General features: G+C 45.3%; 1 protein-coding gene across 1 annotated transcript in view; it reads left to right on the top strand.

Annotated features, from left to right (window-relative positions):
* The window catches only part of LOC139057767 (uncharacterized), a 72,011-nt gene extending 53,141 nt beyond the window's left edge, over positions 1-18,870 (top strand). Inside the window, exon 7 of the mRNA XM_070536521.1 lies at positions 18,734-18,870. Coding sequence (XP_070392622.1) covers positions 18,734-18,748 — 15 coding nt within the window. The 3' untranslated portion in view covers positions 18,749-18,870. The remainder of the gene's footprint in view (positions 1-18,733) is intronic.
* The last annotated feature ends 619 nt before the right edge of the window (positions 18,871-19,489 follow it).

Here is a 19,489-nt window from a genome sequence, read left to right as displayed (position 1 = left end):
CGTAACATAATAAGCGCACGTTCAAGCTCGCAAGAAAAGCCGAAAGTGTATTAAGAGGAAATACATTATGCGCCTGTCGACAAAAAAAAAAGTGATGAGTAATGAGCGGTGTTGTTGAGTGAGACTGTAGACTGATTGTGTCGCCAAAGACAGGACCGCGCACCTGTCCTGGTGACCAGCGGAAATGTACATCGACAGCATGTCAATGAACGTCTCATTGATACTTCGTTAAGGTCGTAGCGTATTTGCGTTGTCTAGCAGGAGTGAGTAGTGTAGCAGATGACACTGCAGAGAAAGCGGTGAGTGAAGTCTGTGAAACGTACTTTTGTATAGCCATAGTGAACGTCAACGCCGTCTTGAAGAAAGCATTTCTGGCGACCATCATTTGCTGATGTCGTCAGAAAGCCTTGAGTAGTACTATATGGCAGGGCATATTTGTTAACCACAGCGACAGACACACACATTTTGCGGAAATGAACAGAGGAAAGGTACTTAGTGAGCGGGCCGGCTATTTCGAGCTCTTGCGTAGTTTGCAAAATGAGTGGGGCGAAGTATGGTGCGCAAGAGGACATACAAACCTAAACGAATCAGCGTGATCATACTTGCGCGGCACGACATGGTGGCCTGCCTCCCGGACATTATTTAGTTGCATGCAGCGATGACAGTTTATATCAGGTGCATTAGAATAAAGACCAGCACATCAGAGGCGTCCGAGGGACGTTTTTGCGGTAGAAAAGCACATCCCTCCCCCCCAAAAAATAAGCTTGCGACAAGGGCATTATAAGATCGAGCACTACGGCGCTTGTTGATCTTGTCCAGGATGACATCAGCGTTTCATTCAGGGTTTAGTTCTGATAAAATGAGTTGAAGTTACATTTATTCGCATCTCAAAGGTGCACATAATCAAATAAAACTTGAGCGCATTTCATTACTAGGTGCCTGAGTACTCTGTTTGAATTACGTACGACAATGATCACATGAATACAACATTATCAGAGAATATAATTCGAAAACAAGTTGATTATTAATGCAGTCCACTAAAAAGAAGGTACCTCCACAGTATGGTTGTGAAGGGCGCTAATAATGAACGGGCTAAAAACTGTCTTGTAGGTATGTAGTAAACTGGATAGACCGTTGGCGCCTTGGCAACAGGATAAGGTTGCTCCTGAAGGTAGAAAGTATAGCGGGCAATAAAGTTGGCCAGTTGGCTCTCACGGCTTAGAAATCCCGCAAAAGACGATGTCGCCACTACGACACGCTAGTGTAAGCCAACAAATAATGAATTTTTTTAGGTGAATCTTTGTGTGCTTCTTCTTTCGACTTTTCCACTGGTACTGTGTCCACTGGGAAGGTTCAGATCGTACATATACGTGGAAGGAGCGTGAAAAATAGGGAAGGCGGCGTAAGGAACTCGTTTTGACCTTTGCATCGCCTCACGTATGCATGGCACCCTCTGGACCTCGCTGGTGACATCACAGTAGCCTCTTGGCAGCTATAATTATCGATGACCTTCTGTAAAAGCATTGCACAAACTGCAGCGCTAACCTTCATCCTAACATGCAAGTTCTGAAGAGAGGTAGATAGAATGGTTGCGAGGGGGTAGGGAGAAGACGCGTAGAATGGACAGAACCAGGGCATTCGCGAAACGAGTGAATAACACCCTTGCCATTCTTCGCTTGCAGTTCTCACACAGGGGGAAAGACAATACAGGGAAATGAAAACGAGAGAAGATAACGAAACTCTACTACTATACACACGACAGCGGTTGCAAACCAACCGAAGGCAGGGTACTTTACCTTTCTGCTAGTTCTTAAAATTGAACACCATGTAATTTTGTCAAGCGGACAACTGACGCAGGGCGTGCAGAGGCAAGGACGCAATGAATTACCATAGGGTATAGGTCACACTACTGAAGTGGTCGCAAGTCAAATCAACACTTATGTGCCCGCCGTGGTAGCTTCACGGCTATGGCATTACACGAGGTTGCGAGTTCGATCCCCACCGCAGGAGCTGGACTTAAACGGAAGAGAAATGCAAAAACGGTCGTGCGCTTTGATTTAGGGGCACATTAAATAACACCGGGGTATCAAAGTTAGTCCGGAGTGTGCCACTACGGCGTGCCTCATAATCCGATAGTGTTTTGGCACGCGGAGCGCCATAATTCTGGCAGAACATCTGGCCGGTGCGATGCGACATGTAAAACATTGACAATGCTCAACCCTTTCACAGGTTGCAAACGATGGCGCACAACAACGCTTCAAGCAGCCACGGCTCGCTGTATGTTGTGTACTAAGCAAATGAAGAGCATAGGGGCAGGCAAGGTAACATTTGCCATCAACTCACTGCCCTCGTATTGCACTACACGTTGAAGAAATCTGCATTCGCAGCCATCAGTACCGCTAATTATCGTCAGTCCAACAATCAACACAGAAAACTTGGCTTACATCGATTCGCACAGTGCATGGGATCCGCATTATTTTAAGACTATGAATTTATATGCTTAAGAATGGCGCTCATTATTGGGTTAATATCATTCGCAGTGAGCAAAAGTGGCTGTCGTGTCCACGGTACTCTTGACTTAAACGGCTTCCATCCCATGGCCATTATATCACCGCCAACTTCCCTGGGATTGTAGTCGTCAAAATGGGACACAAGTGACAGAGAAATCAGGAGGCTGATGAACGGCAAGAAGGTGGGAGCTTCCACAAGACCTCAGGGAAATAAAATTACTCTTTCAGTAGTGTGATCAGGGGGCCGTGCTATGGTTTAAGCATCTATTAAACATCCTCCAAAACATCAACAGAAACCGACACAATTTAGAGAAAGGTGAAACCGCTGGGAATGTCAGGACAGCATTAGCCTAAATATTAAAGGTGGCCTGTAAATAACACACCATAGCACTGATAGGGTGGTCGAATTTCGGCACAAACAGATTATCTGTTCAAGCAGTTCAGCTGGAACGCGATGGTGCGAAATAAGGCGAGAATGTCCGCAAGTGTTGAAGGGAGGTCATGTACGTAGTCCAGTGGCTGACGTCAGGGCACGGCAGCTGTCAGGCGACATGCCTGGTAAAAGCGATATGCCTGGTCGTCAGAAAGAGGGAGAGAGAAAGCAAGGACAGGAAAGGCAGGGAGGTCAACGAGAGGAGCACTCGGTTTGCCACCCTACACTGGGGGTGGGTGAAAGGGGAACATAAGGAGGAAAAAGGTAAAGAGTAACCGCTGAGTGCGTGTGGGAAGGACGCTATAAACGGTGCCTTAAGCTGGTGTACTTCAAATATTGTACTAGTGCACGAATTGGTTTACGTGCCAGTGAAAGGTGTGGCATCGTCCGAGTATATTTGACTCGGAAAACGGTATTAAGTCCAGTCGCTGTAAAGTTGCCTGCAGAGCGAGGCGGTAGATCCTAGCGAGGCCTGTGCCCTTGTTGCTGGGAGTGGCGTTCACGAACACATACTCCTATCGTTTGGGAATGGCGGAGAGCCCGATATGCGACTCCTGTAGGTGCGAGAAAAACATCGAACACCTATTTTGTACCTGGCCCGTGTGTACCTCATGACGTCCTACGCCAAGTTAACCACGTCAATTACGAGATCTCGCTGCTACAGTTTGATCCATCCTCAAGTTCGACGCCAGCTGACATCGTACACGTTTCGCGGCTGAAGCCGTACTTCCCTCGCAGTTGTTCGCCTAACATGCGCTTAGACGGCACTTCAGCACCCGGGGGTCCTGTTACGGAAGGATAAAAGAAAAGAAAGGAAGAAGATCGCGAGCCGCTGGCTGCTACCTGTTGTTGCTGGTCGTCCATCTTAAACACATTGACTTTGCTTGTATATATATCCTAAATACAGTCTGTCAATACTCCGGACATCCCCATAACAATATTGTGATACACCTTATGCACCTTCTGAGATTTGAGAACAAGACTCAGGTCTTTAATTTGTTGCGATCCTTGGAGTCCTTGCCTAGACAAGGACTGTCGCTGTATTGACCCAACTTTTTAGAGACATTTTACCGTATCTTTGGCGAATGATCGCCTCAGTTGCTTATGCGCCATTAAACCCAACACAACAGCATAATCACGGGCTCCTATATGGTTACGTTGGAGGTTGCCCGAAGACTACGTGTGGCAGCGTAAATTTATATATATATATATATATATATATATATATATATATATATATATATATATATATACCTTGTGTTGCGGCGGCTTGACGAGGCCGGAGCCTTGTCAAGGTGCAGTTAGCAGGTTTTTTTTTTTTCCCGCCGCCCCCATATTTCTCGGAGATACATAACAGTTCCTTCCATTGATTGATTGATTGACTGATTGATTGATTCATTGATAAACGAGAGAAGAAGGGGTACCTAGGGGCTCTATTTTGTTCATCATTACCACATCAAGCCAACAAACAATGAAGTCAAAAAAGCACCGGGGTGATTATTTGTGGTTAAAATTGAAATGTAGAAAATTTTATAAATATAACGACTGTAAAAAAAATGAAGGGTCTTTTACAAACGCACATCTTTAATAAGATGTAATAAGCGCAGAGAAAGCGCAATTTTTCAGATGTGTTCGTTGGCGAGGCGGACACACTTTGCAGCTATTAAATGAGCTTCGGAAGACTAATGAACAATCTTTCAATAGTAAAGGTTTTATGATTGCCTTGGCGGCACTTGTCTAAGTGTAAAATTGGGATGCAGTGGAATTTTCATGCATGCTTTCCTTACAAAAATCTTGAAAATTGCACCTCATTTGCGATATTCATCATAAAATTGCGTAGCTACGTGGAGGCGACGTCCAGATTGAGCACGGCCTGTTGCGCGTCAGACGGGAACGCCCCGTATGTAAGTGTGGAGTCAATTTTGATTGATTGCGTGCCGCAAGAAAACGTTGCCTCGGCACAAAACCACAAATGCTTGCAAGGCGAAGCGAGCCGTATCAGACGCTGTCACCATAGAGTTTCCTACAAAATTACTAGAGGGAACTCTGGCGCTAGTGTCTACGTGAGCTACAATGGGAGCGGTTGTCCCAGCATGGGAATTGTGGGAAGTACATGGATTTGCCTAAACTTCGTACTTTTTCGCTTCAAGCGGCTTTGTGACTTTGTAAACTCGTCATTTTGAACAGTTTATTGCGTAGTGAATAATTAAATAAACATCATTAAAATTGCCCGACGGCAGGATTCGAATACAGGGACTCTAGTATAGAACTCTGATATTGAAACCATTAATCCACGGATGCATGTATCGACAAGCGAATGAAACACACTTATGAATTTATCGCGGGCATGCCACTGCTTTGAGATGCTTGGGGCGTTTCGATTTGGACACATAGACAAGCTCAATCGTTCCAATTAACAGCAATTGTACGCGTTCCCGGCGTCTTCTGCACTTCGGAGAATATTGATTGCGCTGAAATATACGACAATAAGATTTATATAGCGTAATATACAAACCCACAAGAACGCCTGAATCCATAAGCACGAAGATCAGACAAATCCATCCACTTCCCATTATTTCCATGGTAGGACAACGACTGCAGCACCAGAGTTGCCTCTAGTAATTTTTGTAGGAAACTCTATGGCTGTCACGACTGGACGAAACGCTAGGTTTTGAACTTCCTGACCCTTGTCGTCACGGGGCGTTTCGGACTGATATGAAAGCGAGGCCTCCTTTTATACGCTCCCCCTGCGCTCGGTGCCGGTATTGCCTCGATGTACTGTAGAAACTAGATTAGGAATATCTCGAATTCAGTGCGATTTTTCAGATTTAAAAAAAAAATGAGGGTGCATGAAAATGCGACTTCCTTCGAAGACGCCACTAAAACAACTGCCCCTAAGGCACTATTAAAACGTTAATTGTTAATTTTTTAATTAAATGTCTCAAGCTCACGTTATGAGCGCCAAATTATCTATACCCTGCTTGACATATCGTCTTGGAAAGGCCATCTTTACTGCGCTTGTAACGTTTTTGTTAAAAAACCTGTATTGTCTAGATGAAGTTACAGTTTCGCTTAAAAGCCAAAGGATCGATTGCCAGAGCGAATTAGTGGACAAGCTTGTTATACGAAGTTTTACTGGCCTTAAATAAACAACTTTGACGTTTTTAGCGCACGAAAAGGGACGAGAGGCAAAGGCAAGACGCGGACATAGCGCTGTGTGCGCGTCTTGCCTTTGTCTCTCGTCCCTTTTCGTGCGCTAAAAACGTCCATGTTATGGAATACAAACACGCCCTAACCTAACTCCTTTAAATAAGCATGCATGGTGTCACGCCCACACAAGCCACCATGAACACATCTCACTCGATGACCTCGGAAACTATCTGCCAAAACGCAGTAAAGAGAAAACGCCGCAGCAGCAGCTGCCGAATCGACCTTGCGTCTCGCATCAATGCCAACTAAGCCGCAAGAACACAGCGCGCAGTCGGACTCTTGTCTTCGTCGCAAATGGCTTTCGAGGTACAGTTAGATTGTACCAGAATGGGGGTGGGTCCAACGGAGGCCGAGGCAAGCGGCGAGAGTGAAGCAAAAAGCGTTGAAATTTGCGGTGGCGCTGCCGTCACCTTCTTCTTGAAGCCCCTTCTTCTTCTGATGTTCAGGCCAATCCGGTGCCTCGGCGGCCGGTGAAAACACGCCTACCGACGATGGTTACGGCGGCACCGAGCTGTCCTCTACTCAAGAGTTCTACTCAAATTGAGGACGACGCAACGAGCTATGGAAAGAAGAATGATAGGTGTAACGTTAAGGAATAAGAAAAGAGCAGATTGGTTAGGGAACAAACGCGAGTTAATGACATCTTAGTTGAAATCAAGAAAAAGAAATGGGCATGTGCAGGACATGTAATGAGGAGGGAAGATAACCGATGGTCATTAAGGGTTACGGACTGGATTCCAAGGGAAGGGAAGCGTTGCAGGGGACGGCAGAAAGTTAGGTGGGCGGATGAGATTAAGAAATTTGCAGGGACGGCATGGCCACAATTAGTACATGACCGGGGTTGTTGGAGAAGTATGGGAGAGGCCTTTGCCCTGCAGTGGGCGTAACCAGGCTGGTGATGACGTCCCTAGCATTCTAGCTAACTCTAGCGCCCTTGGCTACAGAGAGGTTGCAACTGAAATAAACGATTACTTCGTTGCTAGTTGTGGTTACGATGATATATGTGATGACGATGATCCAAAATTCTTGATAAATGACCGTGGTTTACCTAACTCCATAGTTTTGCATTCTATTTCATGCCCCGAGGCTTAAGAAATAATAACCAAGATGAAAAACAACTGTGCGGCAGGACATGATGGCATCAAACCTATGCCAATAAAATACGTTGCTGATGTGATATCGCCCGCGCTCTCATACATTAATAACTAAACTTTCTCTACTGGGGTTTTTCCTGATCAACTGAAAATAACTCGTGCGTGTCCGGTCTCCAAAAGTGGTAACGACAAAGAAATTGTAAATTATTGACCAATATGAGTACTTCCGATACTGTCGAAAGTGTTTGAAAGGGCTATTAATATGAGATTACAAATATTTGAATAAGTTCATATCAAAAGTGAGGCCCAGTTCGGCTTTTAAAAAGGCAAATCCACCGAGCTTGCTTTACTCGATATTAAAACTGAGATACTAAATGATTTAGAGGGAAAGCTTTACACGCTGGGACTGTTTGTAGATTTCCGTAAATCCTTCGATACCGTGTGTCATAGCGTTCTTTTGCAAAAACTTAATAATTACGGCGTCCGTGGTATTGCCAAGAGGTTACTACAAAATTACATGACAGACTGTTACCAACATGTAGTTATTAATCAGGAGACATCCTCACATGCTAAGGTCAAAAAAGATATCCCACAAGGATTTATACTCGGTCCACTGTTATTTATAATTTACGTAAATGACCTGTGTCGCATTCCGAATTCTCCTAAAATAAAGAAGGCGACGGTGGCGCTATCTGGCTTTTCAGTAAAAATTGCCTCAGCGCGGATCCCTCGTTGGACCCACTCTCGAATCTAGTACACTCTACTACAGTGGTCTGGGAGGGCGTGCGCGGCCGTGACATTGCAGATGCTTAAAAAGCGTGGCAGTTTGGGCGACTTGGTGTATGTCATGACTGCTTTAGGCTTGTAGCGCAGCTGAGAGCGAACGAGAAAGGAAGGTGGAAGGGGTAATGAAAGGAACGGAGAATAGGGTGAGCACTAAAAAAGTTATAAAGAATGTTTAAGAAATTACAAATGCTAGAAAGCACAGTGGGGAGTGGCGCTTGCTGAGGCGTCGGACGTTTGCCCGCATGCGCGAGCAAGAGCGAGTATGAGAAAGAAAATGTGGGGGCTTTTTCTCCTTGAGTATATGACTCTGCCATGCACTACGGTGGATTTTATTTGCGCCTATTCTATGCATCTGTCCCTAGACGTGCCGGCCTTGCGGAGTGAAGTCCAGTTTGTTTACGCTCCGACACTGGCTGCCGCCATGGTCAAAAACGTGATAAGATCGCAGATGCTTCAATGAGAGCAGTAGGGTCGGTACAAGACGGCGGGCCACATATAATAAAAATCTAGGAGGCAGAGCGCCTTAGCAACCATGGTTGAAAGCGAGCGGCTGAAAGAGCGCTGGTGATCTCGACGCCCCTGCAACCGCTACAAGGATACGGCGTACCCCCCTAACGTGTTTTACGTAACCTAACTTAACCTTAACCTAGCCTAACGTGGCCTAGACGCAAAGACAATTATCCGCATGGTGTAACCGCTGTGGGAATACGCCGCGCCGCCCTAACGCCTTTTTCGCTAACCTAATGTAACCTAACGTAACATAAACGTAACCTAAACCTAAGCAAATATAACCTAACGTGGACGAGGCGCAATTGCAATAATCCTCACGGCGTGAGACCAGGCAGTCGCGTTCAACCATGGTTGATAAGGCGCTGTGCGTTTATTTCACTCGAAGGTGACCACACAAAAATGCTGCTTAAAATCGAGGAGAGCAGGCCAGGCCTCTACTACTGCACTTCTTGCTCCCCCGGGAAAATCAGTGATGCTTTTTTACTTAATTTGTTTGAAGGTAGAGTGCCATAAGGCGGAACGAAGTTATAATCCGGCACGACTGGTCCAGCACAAGCTTCGCAGGCGCAAGAAAGTCTGTCCAACGTACCTTTAGAGACAGCGAAAACCAAATGGGACTTTAGTCATGACAGATTCACCTGTTTCACTGTGCCGGCAGACATCGTCCGAGCATAAAGAAAATCGACCCTACTCCGCAATGTCAGCACGCCTAGGGACAAATGCACACAACACGCGCAAAGACACTTCTCCACCGTAGTGCCTACTCAGAGTCAGATATTCATGGAACAAAGGCCCCCACATTTCTCTCTCTCCAACCCACTCTTACTCGTGCCTGCGCAGAAACGTTTAGCGCCCGGAGAAACGTCACGCCCCGTTGTACGTACGAGCGATTGTAAAAATATGGCCCCGCAGCCCCGACCGCCCGAAGTAGAACGCGCACCCTTTCCTATACCTCACCCCGGAACGTTGCGCTCGAAGGAAGACGGCGCGCGTCCTTTCCGCTTCCGTCGGTTGTGCGCTCAAGATTGAACCGCGATCGCCGCCACACTTTTGAAGGCTTTCACTCGCTCAAAGAGCCCCCGGTGCGGTGCGACGATTTTATCGCCTTTGGATTTTATACGAATCCTCGGCGCGACGGCTTCTGCGATTCCGGAAATGCGCACGGAGCGTCCATATAATCGTTATGGCAATAAAAGCACCCTGTATATATTGAGTTTGATGAAGAAGTTATCTGCTCTATATCTTCACACAGGAACTGCGGCCCTTGCGTAGCTACCGCTGCTCCTCGAACAGAGCCATTCAGAAGAGTTTTCATTACTACGATTTGTTCTACTTTTAGATGCTATTAAATGGTATTCCTTACATATTCAAGAAAAACAAACATTTGATAATATTGAATTGCGAAATTTCATAATTAATACAAACCAATAAGAAAAGTCTATTTGACTCGTTTTTGAAACTGCGAATCTTTGTATGCCCCTAGTATTCACCTTATAAACCAAGAAATACTGCTTTATATACCAGAAAAATAAGGTGTCTGTAGGATTCCACGCATGCTTGGTAATCTTAGTCACTGCACGGGCCGGTTTATCAGGCCCCGTCCCGAGCTGGAGCCCCAAAGTACAATGCATGGGCCCGCCCGAGCCGGGCGTGCGTATTTTAAACCTGAATGGTAGCCAGTCCAGTTCTTTTCGACGGATTATACCTTGAGCCTATTCGAAGCTAGCTCGAGTTTCCGGTCATTGTGGAGAGACTGGCATGTGATCAACGAGCCGTGCGTGGTCTTCAAGGTGCATGAAAGCAGCATTTTTCCCTGCGTCTGATCTTGCTGGCTGCTTAAATTGTGAGAGATATAAAGATTTCATTTCGATTAACTGTCAGACGAACATGGAAAGACTGTTAGTATTATCAGAGAGTAGCGCAGCAATACACTATAGGGAAGGCTCACGTGAACACATCCTTACCCACCGCCAGCCATCCCATCTTACTTTTGAATCTCATATAACCATTGGGATGCACAGTGATAAAACTCAAGCCAATATATTTGGCGCAAACACGAAGTTAAACACATTGACATGTTGGCTTCCAGAAACATCATAGTGCACGCAGACTAGACGCATCTGTCAATAAATAAAAGTTGATGATCCACGTGGCTAAAGCTCAAGTGCAGTTATGACTTGCTATGGAGGATACCATTTTTATTGCGTTTTTGGCTACACTATGACTTTGTCAGTGTTTAAATCGACGACTTAGGATCGTTATTTTGCCACATATAGAAGTCTATACTATGCATACTTGTGTTTTAGTACATCGCATTAGAACCAAGGTTAGGCAGTTTTCCGTCAGATTGAGATATGATTGCTTGTTCGTTCACGTAAATTCGCAGGAAACTCACGTCGTGCTAGAAAACATATAGAAGGCTACGAACACGTGAGCTGAGCCACCAAAAATGTAAAAATTGCATTTGAAATAAAAATTCACAGATACAGTAAGGTTTTCTGTGTGCTGTTTTCTTTTTCACATCCCGCTCATTAATGTTGAGACATTTTACTGCCTAATCGTAGGCTGAAAGAATTTAGTTAGGAAAAATATACAGTTGATGGTCGGAATTTAGTTAGTTGGACTAATTTTGCGAGGAACTAAGGCAGAATATTGAGCTCGCTGGAACAGGTAACCACGAAAAATAACGGAAACTGTAGGGATTGGCTCCAGGCGCTAACACACAACATTTGGTAATGAACTTTGCAAAATATTTTTGTTACCATTTGATTTAAATTCACTAAAAGCTTGTTCACAAATTAGCTTCTGTCTTGCCATTGAAATCATCGCGCACAAGCAACGCAAAGCTGCGCATCAGTGATGGCTATAATCAAAATCTATATATTCTTGCGCAGCAAAAAAATATTGCAGACGACTGCGCCTCGAGGCACGCCTTCTCTTGGGAGATATACCCAGCTGTACCGAAAGTCCTCTAATTTATTCGTCTTGTGGTTGCTTTACGACGGATACCTTAGGTACCTGAAGAGCTTCCAGAGAATTTGTTTTTGCGCCGTGTCTCGCAACAATCAAATAGTTTTCAATCTCATTAGCGTGATCACTATACGAATTGATGTCTAACCCTTCGTCATTTTCATTCGACTCTGTGATTGCAAGCAACTTTCCCCAATGCGCTTGGCCTTCTTGATAGGCGGGGCCACTGTCGACCTTACAGCGCTACCTTCATCGAATGTCGGGTCGTACATGTGACTTTTGAACGCGAACACCTCTAGGAATACGACATATTATTAACCTTGGAACAATGCTCAACACGCTTTTTAGTGTCGTGAAAATAAAAGGATCACCCCAGAACTCATCTTGAGATGACAATCGAAGATAATGAAGTCAGCGCTCGCGCAATGTAGCGATCACGTTGCGACACACGGTATTGACTTGGACACCTTAATTTAGAATTAGAATCGGCAGTGGTCCTCCTGGGATTTGAAGTGCTTGGCCAATATGCTATATACACTGTGTCCGTGATTAGCCCAATTTTTTACGTATGATCATCGATCAACATGGTTCTCGCGACGCTAGGACGAGGACCGTATGCCGCCGGCACATTCAGTGTCGATGAGGAAATATTGCTGAAGTGATTACGATAAATAAACACGACAGAATTATAAAGCCATGAAGATAACTGCATAATGACAAACAATTTAAGATAGCACAATTATAACAGAATGAAAGAGAAATTATGATGATGTAGCGACGAAACGGGTTTGACAACGACGGCTGGCCACAATTGCATCTAATTTTTTCAATGAGGACGATAGTGCGACAACAACGCGATGGCATGGCCGAGCGACCATGGCAGGAAGACAAGTGTACGACGATGATGGCATAGGGATGAATGCGTGACGACTGTAAGACGAATACAGTGGGACGATGGCAGTATGACAAGTGTGAGAGGATGAAGCAGGAATGACGACGAAGGAACGATGAGGACCACGGTATGTCAGCAAATGCATGACGATGACAGTATATGAACGACGCAACGATGACAGTGGCACAACAATCGCGACATAACCATGATTGAATTACAATAGCATGTTTATGGTGGAATGATGTTGATGTCACTGCTAAGGCGGTGACCATGAAGGCTGGACGAATATTTCGCCAAGTTTCTGAAATGATGACATGGGTAGGACAGTGTTATGAGAACAAAATTACTTTAACTGCATGATCGCTACTGTATGACAACGATGGAGCTACCATAACTTCGAGCACATACGCAGTGGCTCAATTTAGCAGACAACCATTCGGTCAGCTGGCGTAAGATAGATAGATGGATGAATAGACCGATAGATAGGCAGATAGAGCGATAGATAAAAGAACCCCAATTTGGTAACGAATGCTGTTCGCATTAAAAAGTTGGCGCTGTTTATATGTGGAACCGTTTTCTCCATGGCCGAAAAATGACGCTAATGTAAACTAATGTCTACAGCATAGAGCTGCTGTGTCGTGGCCTGCCCGCCTCGACTCTCCCATACAACACAGCCTAAACACCTAACTAAAGTTTACACAGGGTTGCACTTTTTATATTCTTCCGTATTGTGGAGTCAAAGGTAGCATGCCTGGGCCTATAATCCGGGCGCGACCCGAGTTAAACGCCGCTAGGCACGAGCCCTCCCGGGTGTAAGTCAACAATTGCTAACCCGGCTCGTGCGCGGCGCCCAGCCCACGTGGCGGGCTCGGGATCTCTGACGAGCCCGTTCCTATCCAGAGACCTATCTTTTCTCTCTCTGAGAATGAAGTTTCTAAGGGTTGCAATGACATATCAACATTACAAGCGCGTACTGGTGTCCTACAAGGCACAGCGTTAGGGTAGTTTGGATGCGTGATGTCTGTTACCTAGAGAGTAACAATCTCGTATGCAGATGACACCACACCTGTCGCCAGAAGCGTAGCCAGGGGAGGGGGGACTTAGGGGGCTTTAGCCCCCCCCACACCCCGGAAATTTTTTCGTGCTGTCATGCTCCGCCGACCAAAACAACTCCTGGCGCCGGAAATCATGCTCGATGTTGTGTAGAATGTCGTTTTCATGCTCTAAAAGACATTTTAGCGCGGACATTGCGAAATTGGGCTGGATTTCACGGCAACGCGAATGCAGTGGGAGTCACATATCGCAACGCAAGGCCACCCACCGAGCACAAAGTTTCAAGCGCGTTTTGATGGCGAGCGGGCTCGTCTCCACATCTCGCGGAGGCCGCGGAATCTACGGAGTGCTTGGATTTCAATACTGAAACTTTATGGGTATAAAGCTCTCATCACCTTTTCATGAGAAAGGTGCATTGCCATTTCCAAAGTCGTGCTTTCAATTACGAAAATTTGTGGGTTTAATGCTGTTATAAACATATGACGACAAAGGTGCATTGATTTTTTTGAAGCCGTACATCAGACCATACAAAGAGACAAGCCAAATCAACACACTATCAGAAAAGGTAACAAAGTGCGCAGCGAGGTGTGATGAGACGAAGCGTTGTGTTGGTACATTTGTGCCGTCATGTCACAGAAAAAATAACAACATTTTCTTTTTCACCTGCACCAAAGCATCTATGTGAAGGAGACTAAAGCCAGCAAATGTAACTAAGTTCTTATTTATTTGTCTACTTGGAGTTTTATTTTCGCGAGGACACATTGAGCCTCCTTTTCGTTTCTTTTTGTTTTTGTTATTTAGTTCTTGCTACCCACGGGCTGACGATCCAGCCAGAGCGCATGCGTTTTTCTCGGGCTGCTTCGATCACCACGCCGCGCACTTCGATGCGCGTTCGTTTTTCTCTGGCCGGCTGGAATTTCACCTGGCAAAGCTTTGGACACTTTCTGGATAGCAGATGAGAAGAAGAAACAATGCAAAGTCGCTCGCCGTCATCACTCCGGGGACCCGACGGATTGCAACGCGTTCGTTTGAGCGCAACCTTTCCGGAAAATTTTGTGTCGCCGGTGTAGGATACCGAGCAGTATGCGCACGGGTACTCTGTGGACCAAGCGTCTCACGTTTTATTGGCTATTCCTTCGGTAGCCACACTAGTTGCCCAAAGTAGGCATTCGATTGTAGCCAACAAGCTTTCCTTTGCATTATTTCATTTCGGCACCCCCGCCCCACAAAAGAAGAAGACATTGTTGCGGCGCGGAGATATGTCGCATGTTGAAAGTTCGATTTTCTTACTTATTTTGCGGAAAGTAATTGGCCACGGGACGCTTCACTTGCGCGATACTCTTATTATATTATTGCGATAGCAGTTAAATGGACCCTCCAGGCGCATTCCTGCCGTCGCTGACGCCCTCATATTCCGTATAAAGCCCAGGGGCGGTAACATCGTGACCGCGCGCCGCAAACCGAACAGACATCCCCAAAGGCCGGGAGCTCGAGCGAGCGGCTGAAGCATATGATCTCCAACTCATCATTCTCCCTCAAAACCCGACGAGATTAGGTAACAGCGTCAGTGCAGACACCTTTCCAGATCTCACATTCACAAATAATGTCGACGAGTTATTCTGGACCAATCTAGGAAAGAATCCAGGCAGTGACCATTTCATCATCAGCGTGTCGGTAGGCTCCCCGGAAATTCGGTGACCCTGTGGCGAGGTGGCAATCACGAACTGCTGTATGTGCGAGTGAAAGCGTAAGGTGAGGGAGGCATGGGTCAGCCGACGATGGTGGCTCAGTCTTGTGTGCGCATGGGAGAAAAGCGAGGAGGAAGCGCGCCACCTTCCGTCGTGCGCCATACATCGGGGGAGTGGAGGGAGGGGGGGCTGTGATGTGTGAAGCTGTGGTTGCGCATTTACCTTGTTTGACGCATATTATATAATGACTTTTTCTTAGATACCTAAATTTATTGCTTATACGTATGTTTAAATATCTTGTTGCGAAGTTTTGTGTATATGTGCCGTGAACTTTGTTTCCAGTGACACTTTCTTCCCTTTATCAAGCTGTATCTTCGCATTTGTATTTCCTATTGTATCTTCGCGTTTCTAATGTGCGAAGGCGAGAAAAAAGACAGTGAGCCAACCCACCCGCGCAATAATGGTTTGGTTCATTATTTGCGATGCATGCGCATAGCACATAGGCATCTCATTTACAAAAGTGACATGCAGGAGTCCGGATAAATGTTCTTTAATACTCTCATATACTGGGTTCAACATGGTTGCGTGGCATAATGGACACTACAAAAGTTGAACAGCGAGGTGTGGTGAGGTTTTTGACAAATGGAGATGTTTCCCAAAAAAGAAATTAGTCGCCGTATGGCTGCCGTGTGCATTGAACATTGCACTTCATTGGCCACTGTGAAGCGTTGGAGCAAACGATTCAAAGAAGGACGCGAAAGTTGCAAAGACGGTCCATAGCCGGGTAAAGCCACCGTTCAATAGCCCCCAATACAATTGCAAAGGCTTATTAGACAAGAACGGAGGATAAGAATCGATGAATTGGCAGGGCGTGTGAACATCAGTCACGATTCGGGTCACACCATAATTCATGAACATATCGGTTATCGACTCTTGTGTGCGTAATGGATGCCCAAGATTTTGAACCATCGCCAGAAGACGGAGAAGTTCGGTGCCGCCTTGACTCATCTAATCGGGTATCACGATAAGGGTGACGACTTTTTGTCTGCACTTGTGACCGAGGATGAATCAAGGTGCCGCTACTACTAGCCTGATACACTACGGAAAGTTTTACAGTGGAAACATTTGAATACACCGCCCCAAAGGAAACGAAAGGCCGTCATTTCTGCTGGAAAGGTATTGACTTATTTTTCGATCGTCAGGGGACATTATTGATCGAATTTGCTAAACCTGAAGAGACTATCAATCGTTTCCGATATTGTGAAACGTCGGATCGGGCGCGTGCCGCAATGAAGAAGCAACAACGTGGAAAATGGAGCAGCGGGATCATCTTGCTCCACGACATTGCCCGGCCCCACGTCGATGATGTGGTTAATACAAAACTGGCAAAGTTTAAGTGGGAAATGTCGCAACATCCGCCATACAGCCCAGACCTGTCGTCTTGCAACTTCCACATTTGGGAGTATTTGAAAAAAACTGCTCAAGAAAACCAAAGTCATGTCGTACAATGACGTAGATTCAGTCACAGATTTCTGAACCAGCAACCCAAGGAATTTTATGAGACGGGAATTACGCGACTCGTTAGTCAGTGGGACAAATGTTAAAATGCTCATCGAGACTACTTTTCAATAAAGTACCCCGTTTGTCATATATTCGCATTGGCTCACTTTCATTTGACTCGCCCTCACATATTTTGCAGAACTCCTGCTTTTTATGTGCTCTCTGTTGCGACTATAATTTCGGAGGAATTACTCGCAATACACGACCGCTGACAGCTGCTCCTGCGCAATACATTCTAACAAAAAACAGCGCCATCGAGAATTTTTCCTGGTCGTTGCATATGTACAAAAATGTAAAGAATGTTATTGAGTGACAGAGAGAGACAGAGAGATGCAAATGAGAGAAAGGCCGGGAGGCTGACAAATTTTAATTAAAACATGTGTCCTCAACTTGTACATTTCATGGCCTTTACATTTTTCATATCAGCGGCATGCTATGCTTTACTGGTTCTAAACTGATATAGTTCTAGAGTTCGTGTGACATTTGCTTCACTTAAAAAATATAAAAAAATCATGACGCATTGATATCAGTTGTTTCGGGCACAATTTTGAGACGTACGAGAATATTCTTTTACGAAAAAAGACATACTTGTCTTGAATTCGTTTGCAGCATCTTTGGCAATGGCAACGCCGTTATTATTAATGTTGAATGTATTTGATTCTTCGACTATTTCTATAAGGAGGAGGCCGAGCTGCAAAGTGAGCCTCCCGCCCCCCCCCCCCCCCCTACGCGAACGAACATTCTGTACGCCACTGCCTGTCGCTACTGGTGCGTCTGAACGTAAATCACAGAGATTATATCTTTGGCACTACATGACCTACAAATATAGGTGGACGCAGTAAGCAGTAAGCAGCTGTGTGTAGTGCTAAGGTAAAACTTTATTGCGTATGCATGTTAATTTAGTTACACAAACGATAGAAATTGTTGGTACCGTTAAAAGTTTCGGTGTCATCTTCATTAAATATTTGAGATGTAATATGCTTGAGCAGTGAATTATATGAAAAATTTCTTCTTCTCTGTGCATCACCTCACGTGCTGAATGTTTACCTGAGCTTAAGGCTGAAATACTTATGTCTCTTCAGTACTGTCGAGGTTTGAGTCATATAAAACTCCGGTATACTACTAGAGTGTCTAATGTGTCTAAAGAGCAAAGTCGGCGTCTCCCTTGTGTAGAGCGCGGGAACGGCGGCCGCCGGTCGCTCCGCAGCCAGCCAGCGAAGTGTAGCGGTGGTGGCTGGGCCCGAAAATAAATGCGTCAGCCGCCCGAGCCCAGCAGCTACCGTTAGACGTCACTAACTGCCTCCGGAGCAGCCCGGCTGCCGCCGTTCTCGCTCTCTACACATGATTGACGCCGACAGTACTTACTGCAAAAGAAGACTGCTCCTGTTAGTGCAAATGTAGTGTTCCTCGGTCGAAGTGTCAGATTTTCTTTGTCCGTGTCTTCGAAATGCAGGCGCACGCTGGCTCTACGATGTAAATAATCCTCAACATTTAACGAAATTGTAAATAACTTGCTGGTCAGGATTCGTGAAAAGGCCCAAAAAGGACAAAGAAGGTACAAAAAATATTGCTGTTTCGACCGTGCTGACGCAATATGATAAGCACTTCAAAGTGGCACATGGGCGTTCTTGCTAATCAAGGTGAAGAAAGACAACAGCGAAATTGGATATTGTTGTATTTTCTGAGTAAAGACCTACTTCCAACAGTAGCTGCACTGCTTATAACTACTTAACATTCACGTGCGGCTATTTGGTTTTGGTGTATTTTTTTACGTCAGCGTATAGCGCCGAATAAAATGGTCAACTTCGAAACAGAAGAAGATATTGTTCATGAAATGCACACCATTAGGTATGGCATCAGTGTATAACGGTGTACCTACGTACAGGGCCAAACTCCGTATAAACAGCGTCTAAACGTTGTTCTTGCGACTCTCTTTTTCACCTTGTATCCAGTGGTGAAAATAAAAATCTTTATGATGATGATGTTGGAATAGATATGACTGATCTATCTTTTTTTTTTCTTTGCAGGAGGTATTCTACTAAACGCGTCCTACACGCAGTCTACTTAATGGCAAAGGGGATGTTAATACCAAGATTCTAGCACTAAGTGAATTGCGTATTGGTCCATGAAGAATAAAGAATATATTTTTCCCTGAATAAATATTGTCTGCTTCCTAATGTTTTTGCCTCTTCTCGCTTTACAGGGCTTAAAATGATAGAATTATCAGGTGCCTGTGTGGCAGAACTGGTGCGGTGTTGATCAACCTCCAACAATACCAGCATTCCTAATTCCTAGCGCTCTTCAATAAGTTTCCAGAGACAATATCAAAGCCATCATGGGAACAAAGCACCGGCACTAGACTCTTACCTTCTTTCTAAAGCATTTTTCTGCGTGATTTTATTTTAGTCGTACCTGTGGTTGGCCCTAAGACATCCCGAACATGCACAATTACGTGCACTACGTTCCACTTGGTAACAGGAAGTTTTAATGACTGTTTTTCACCTTTGTGGACAGAAATTCGCAGTAAAAAAAAAAAAAAAAACATGTGGACGAGCGTTGCAGATTGTCGACATTGCTGACGTGCCATCGAATACCTATCAGAAGAGTTGATCAACTGCAGTCGCTGCGTGAGCCGCCTGCGTTGATGGCGACGCAATGCTGGCCACCTGATGGTCTTCGCATATCTGAGTAAGCATGACGATTGCTTTCTAATCAAAGCCGAGAAGCTTCAAGTGCAAGACTACTTCAGGCGGTCATTGTTGGCAAGCGCGCGTATGGGATGC

The sequence above is a fragment of the Dermacentor albipictus genome, chromosome 3, assembly GCF_038994185.2.
Source record: "Dermacentor albipictus isolate Rhodes 1998 colony chromosome 3, USDA_Dalb.pri_finalv2, whole genome shotgun sequence".
In the NCBI taxonomy this organism is placed as follows: Eukaryota; Metazoa; Arthropoda; class Arachnida; order Ixodida; family Ixodidae; genus Dermacentor; species Dermacentor albipictus.
The sequence above is the reverse complement of the archived record's forward strand: the minus strand, read 5'-3'. Positions and strand labels throughout refer to the sequence as shown.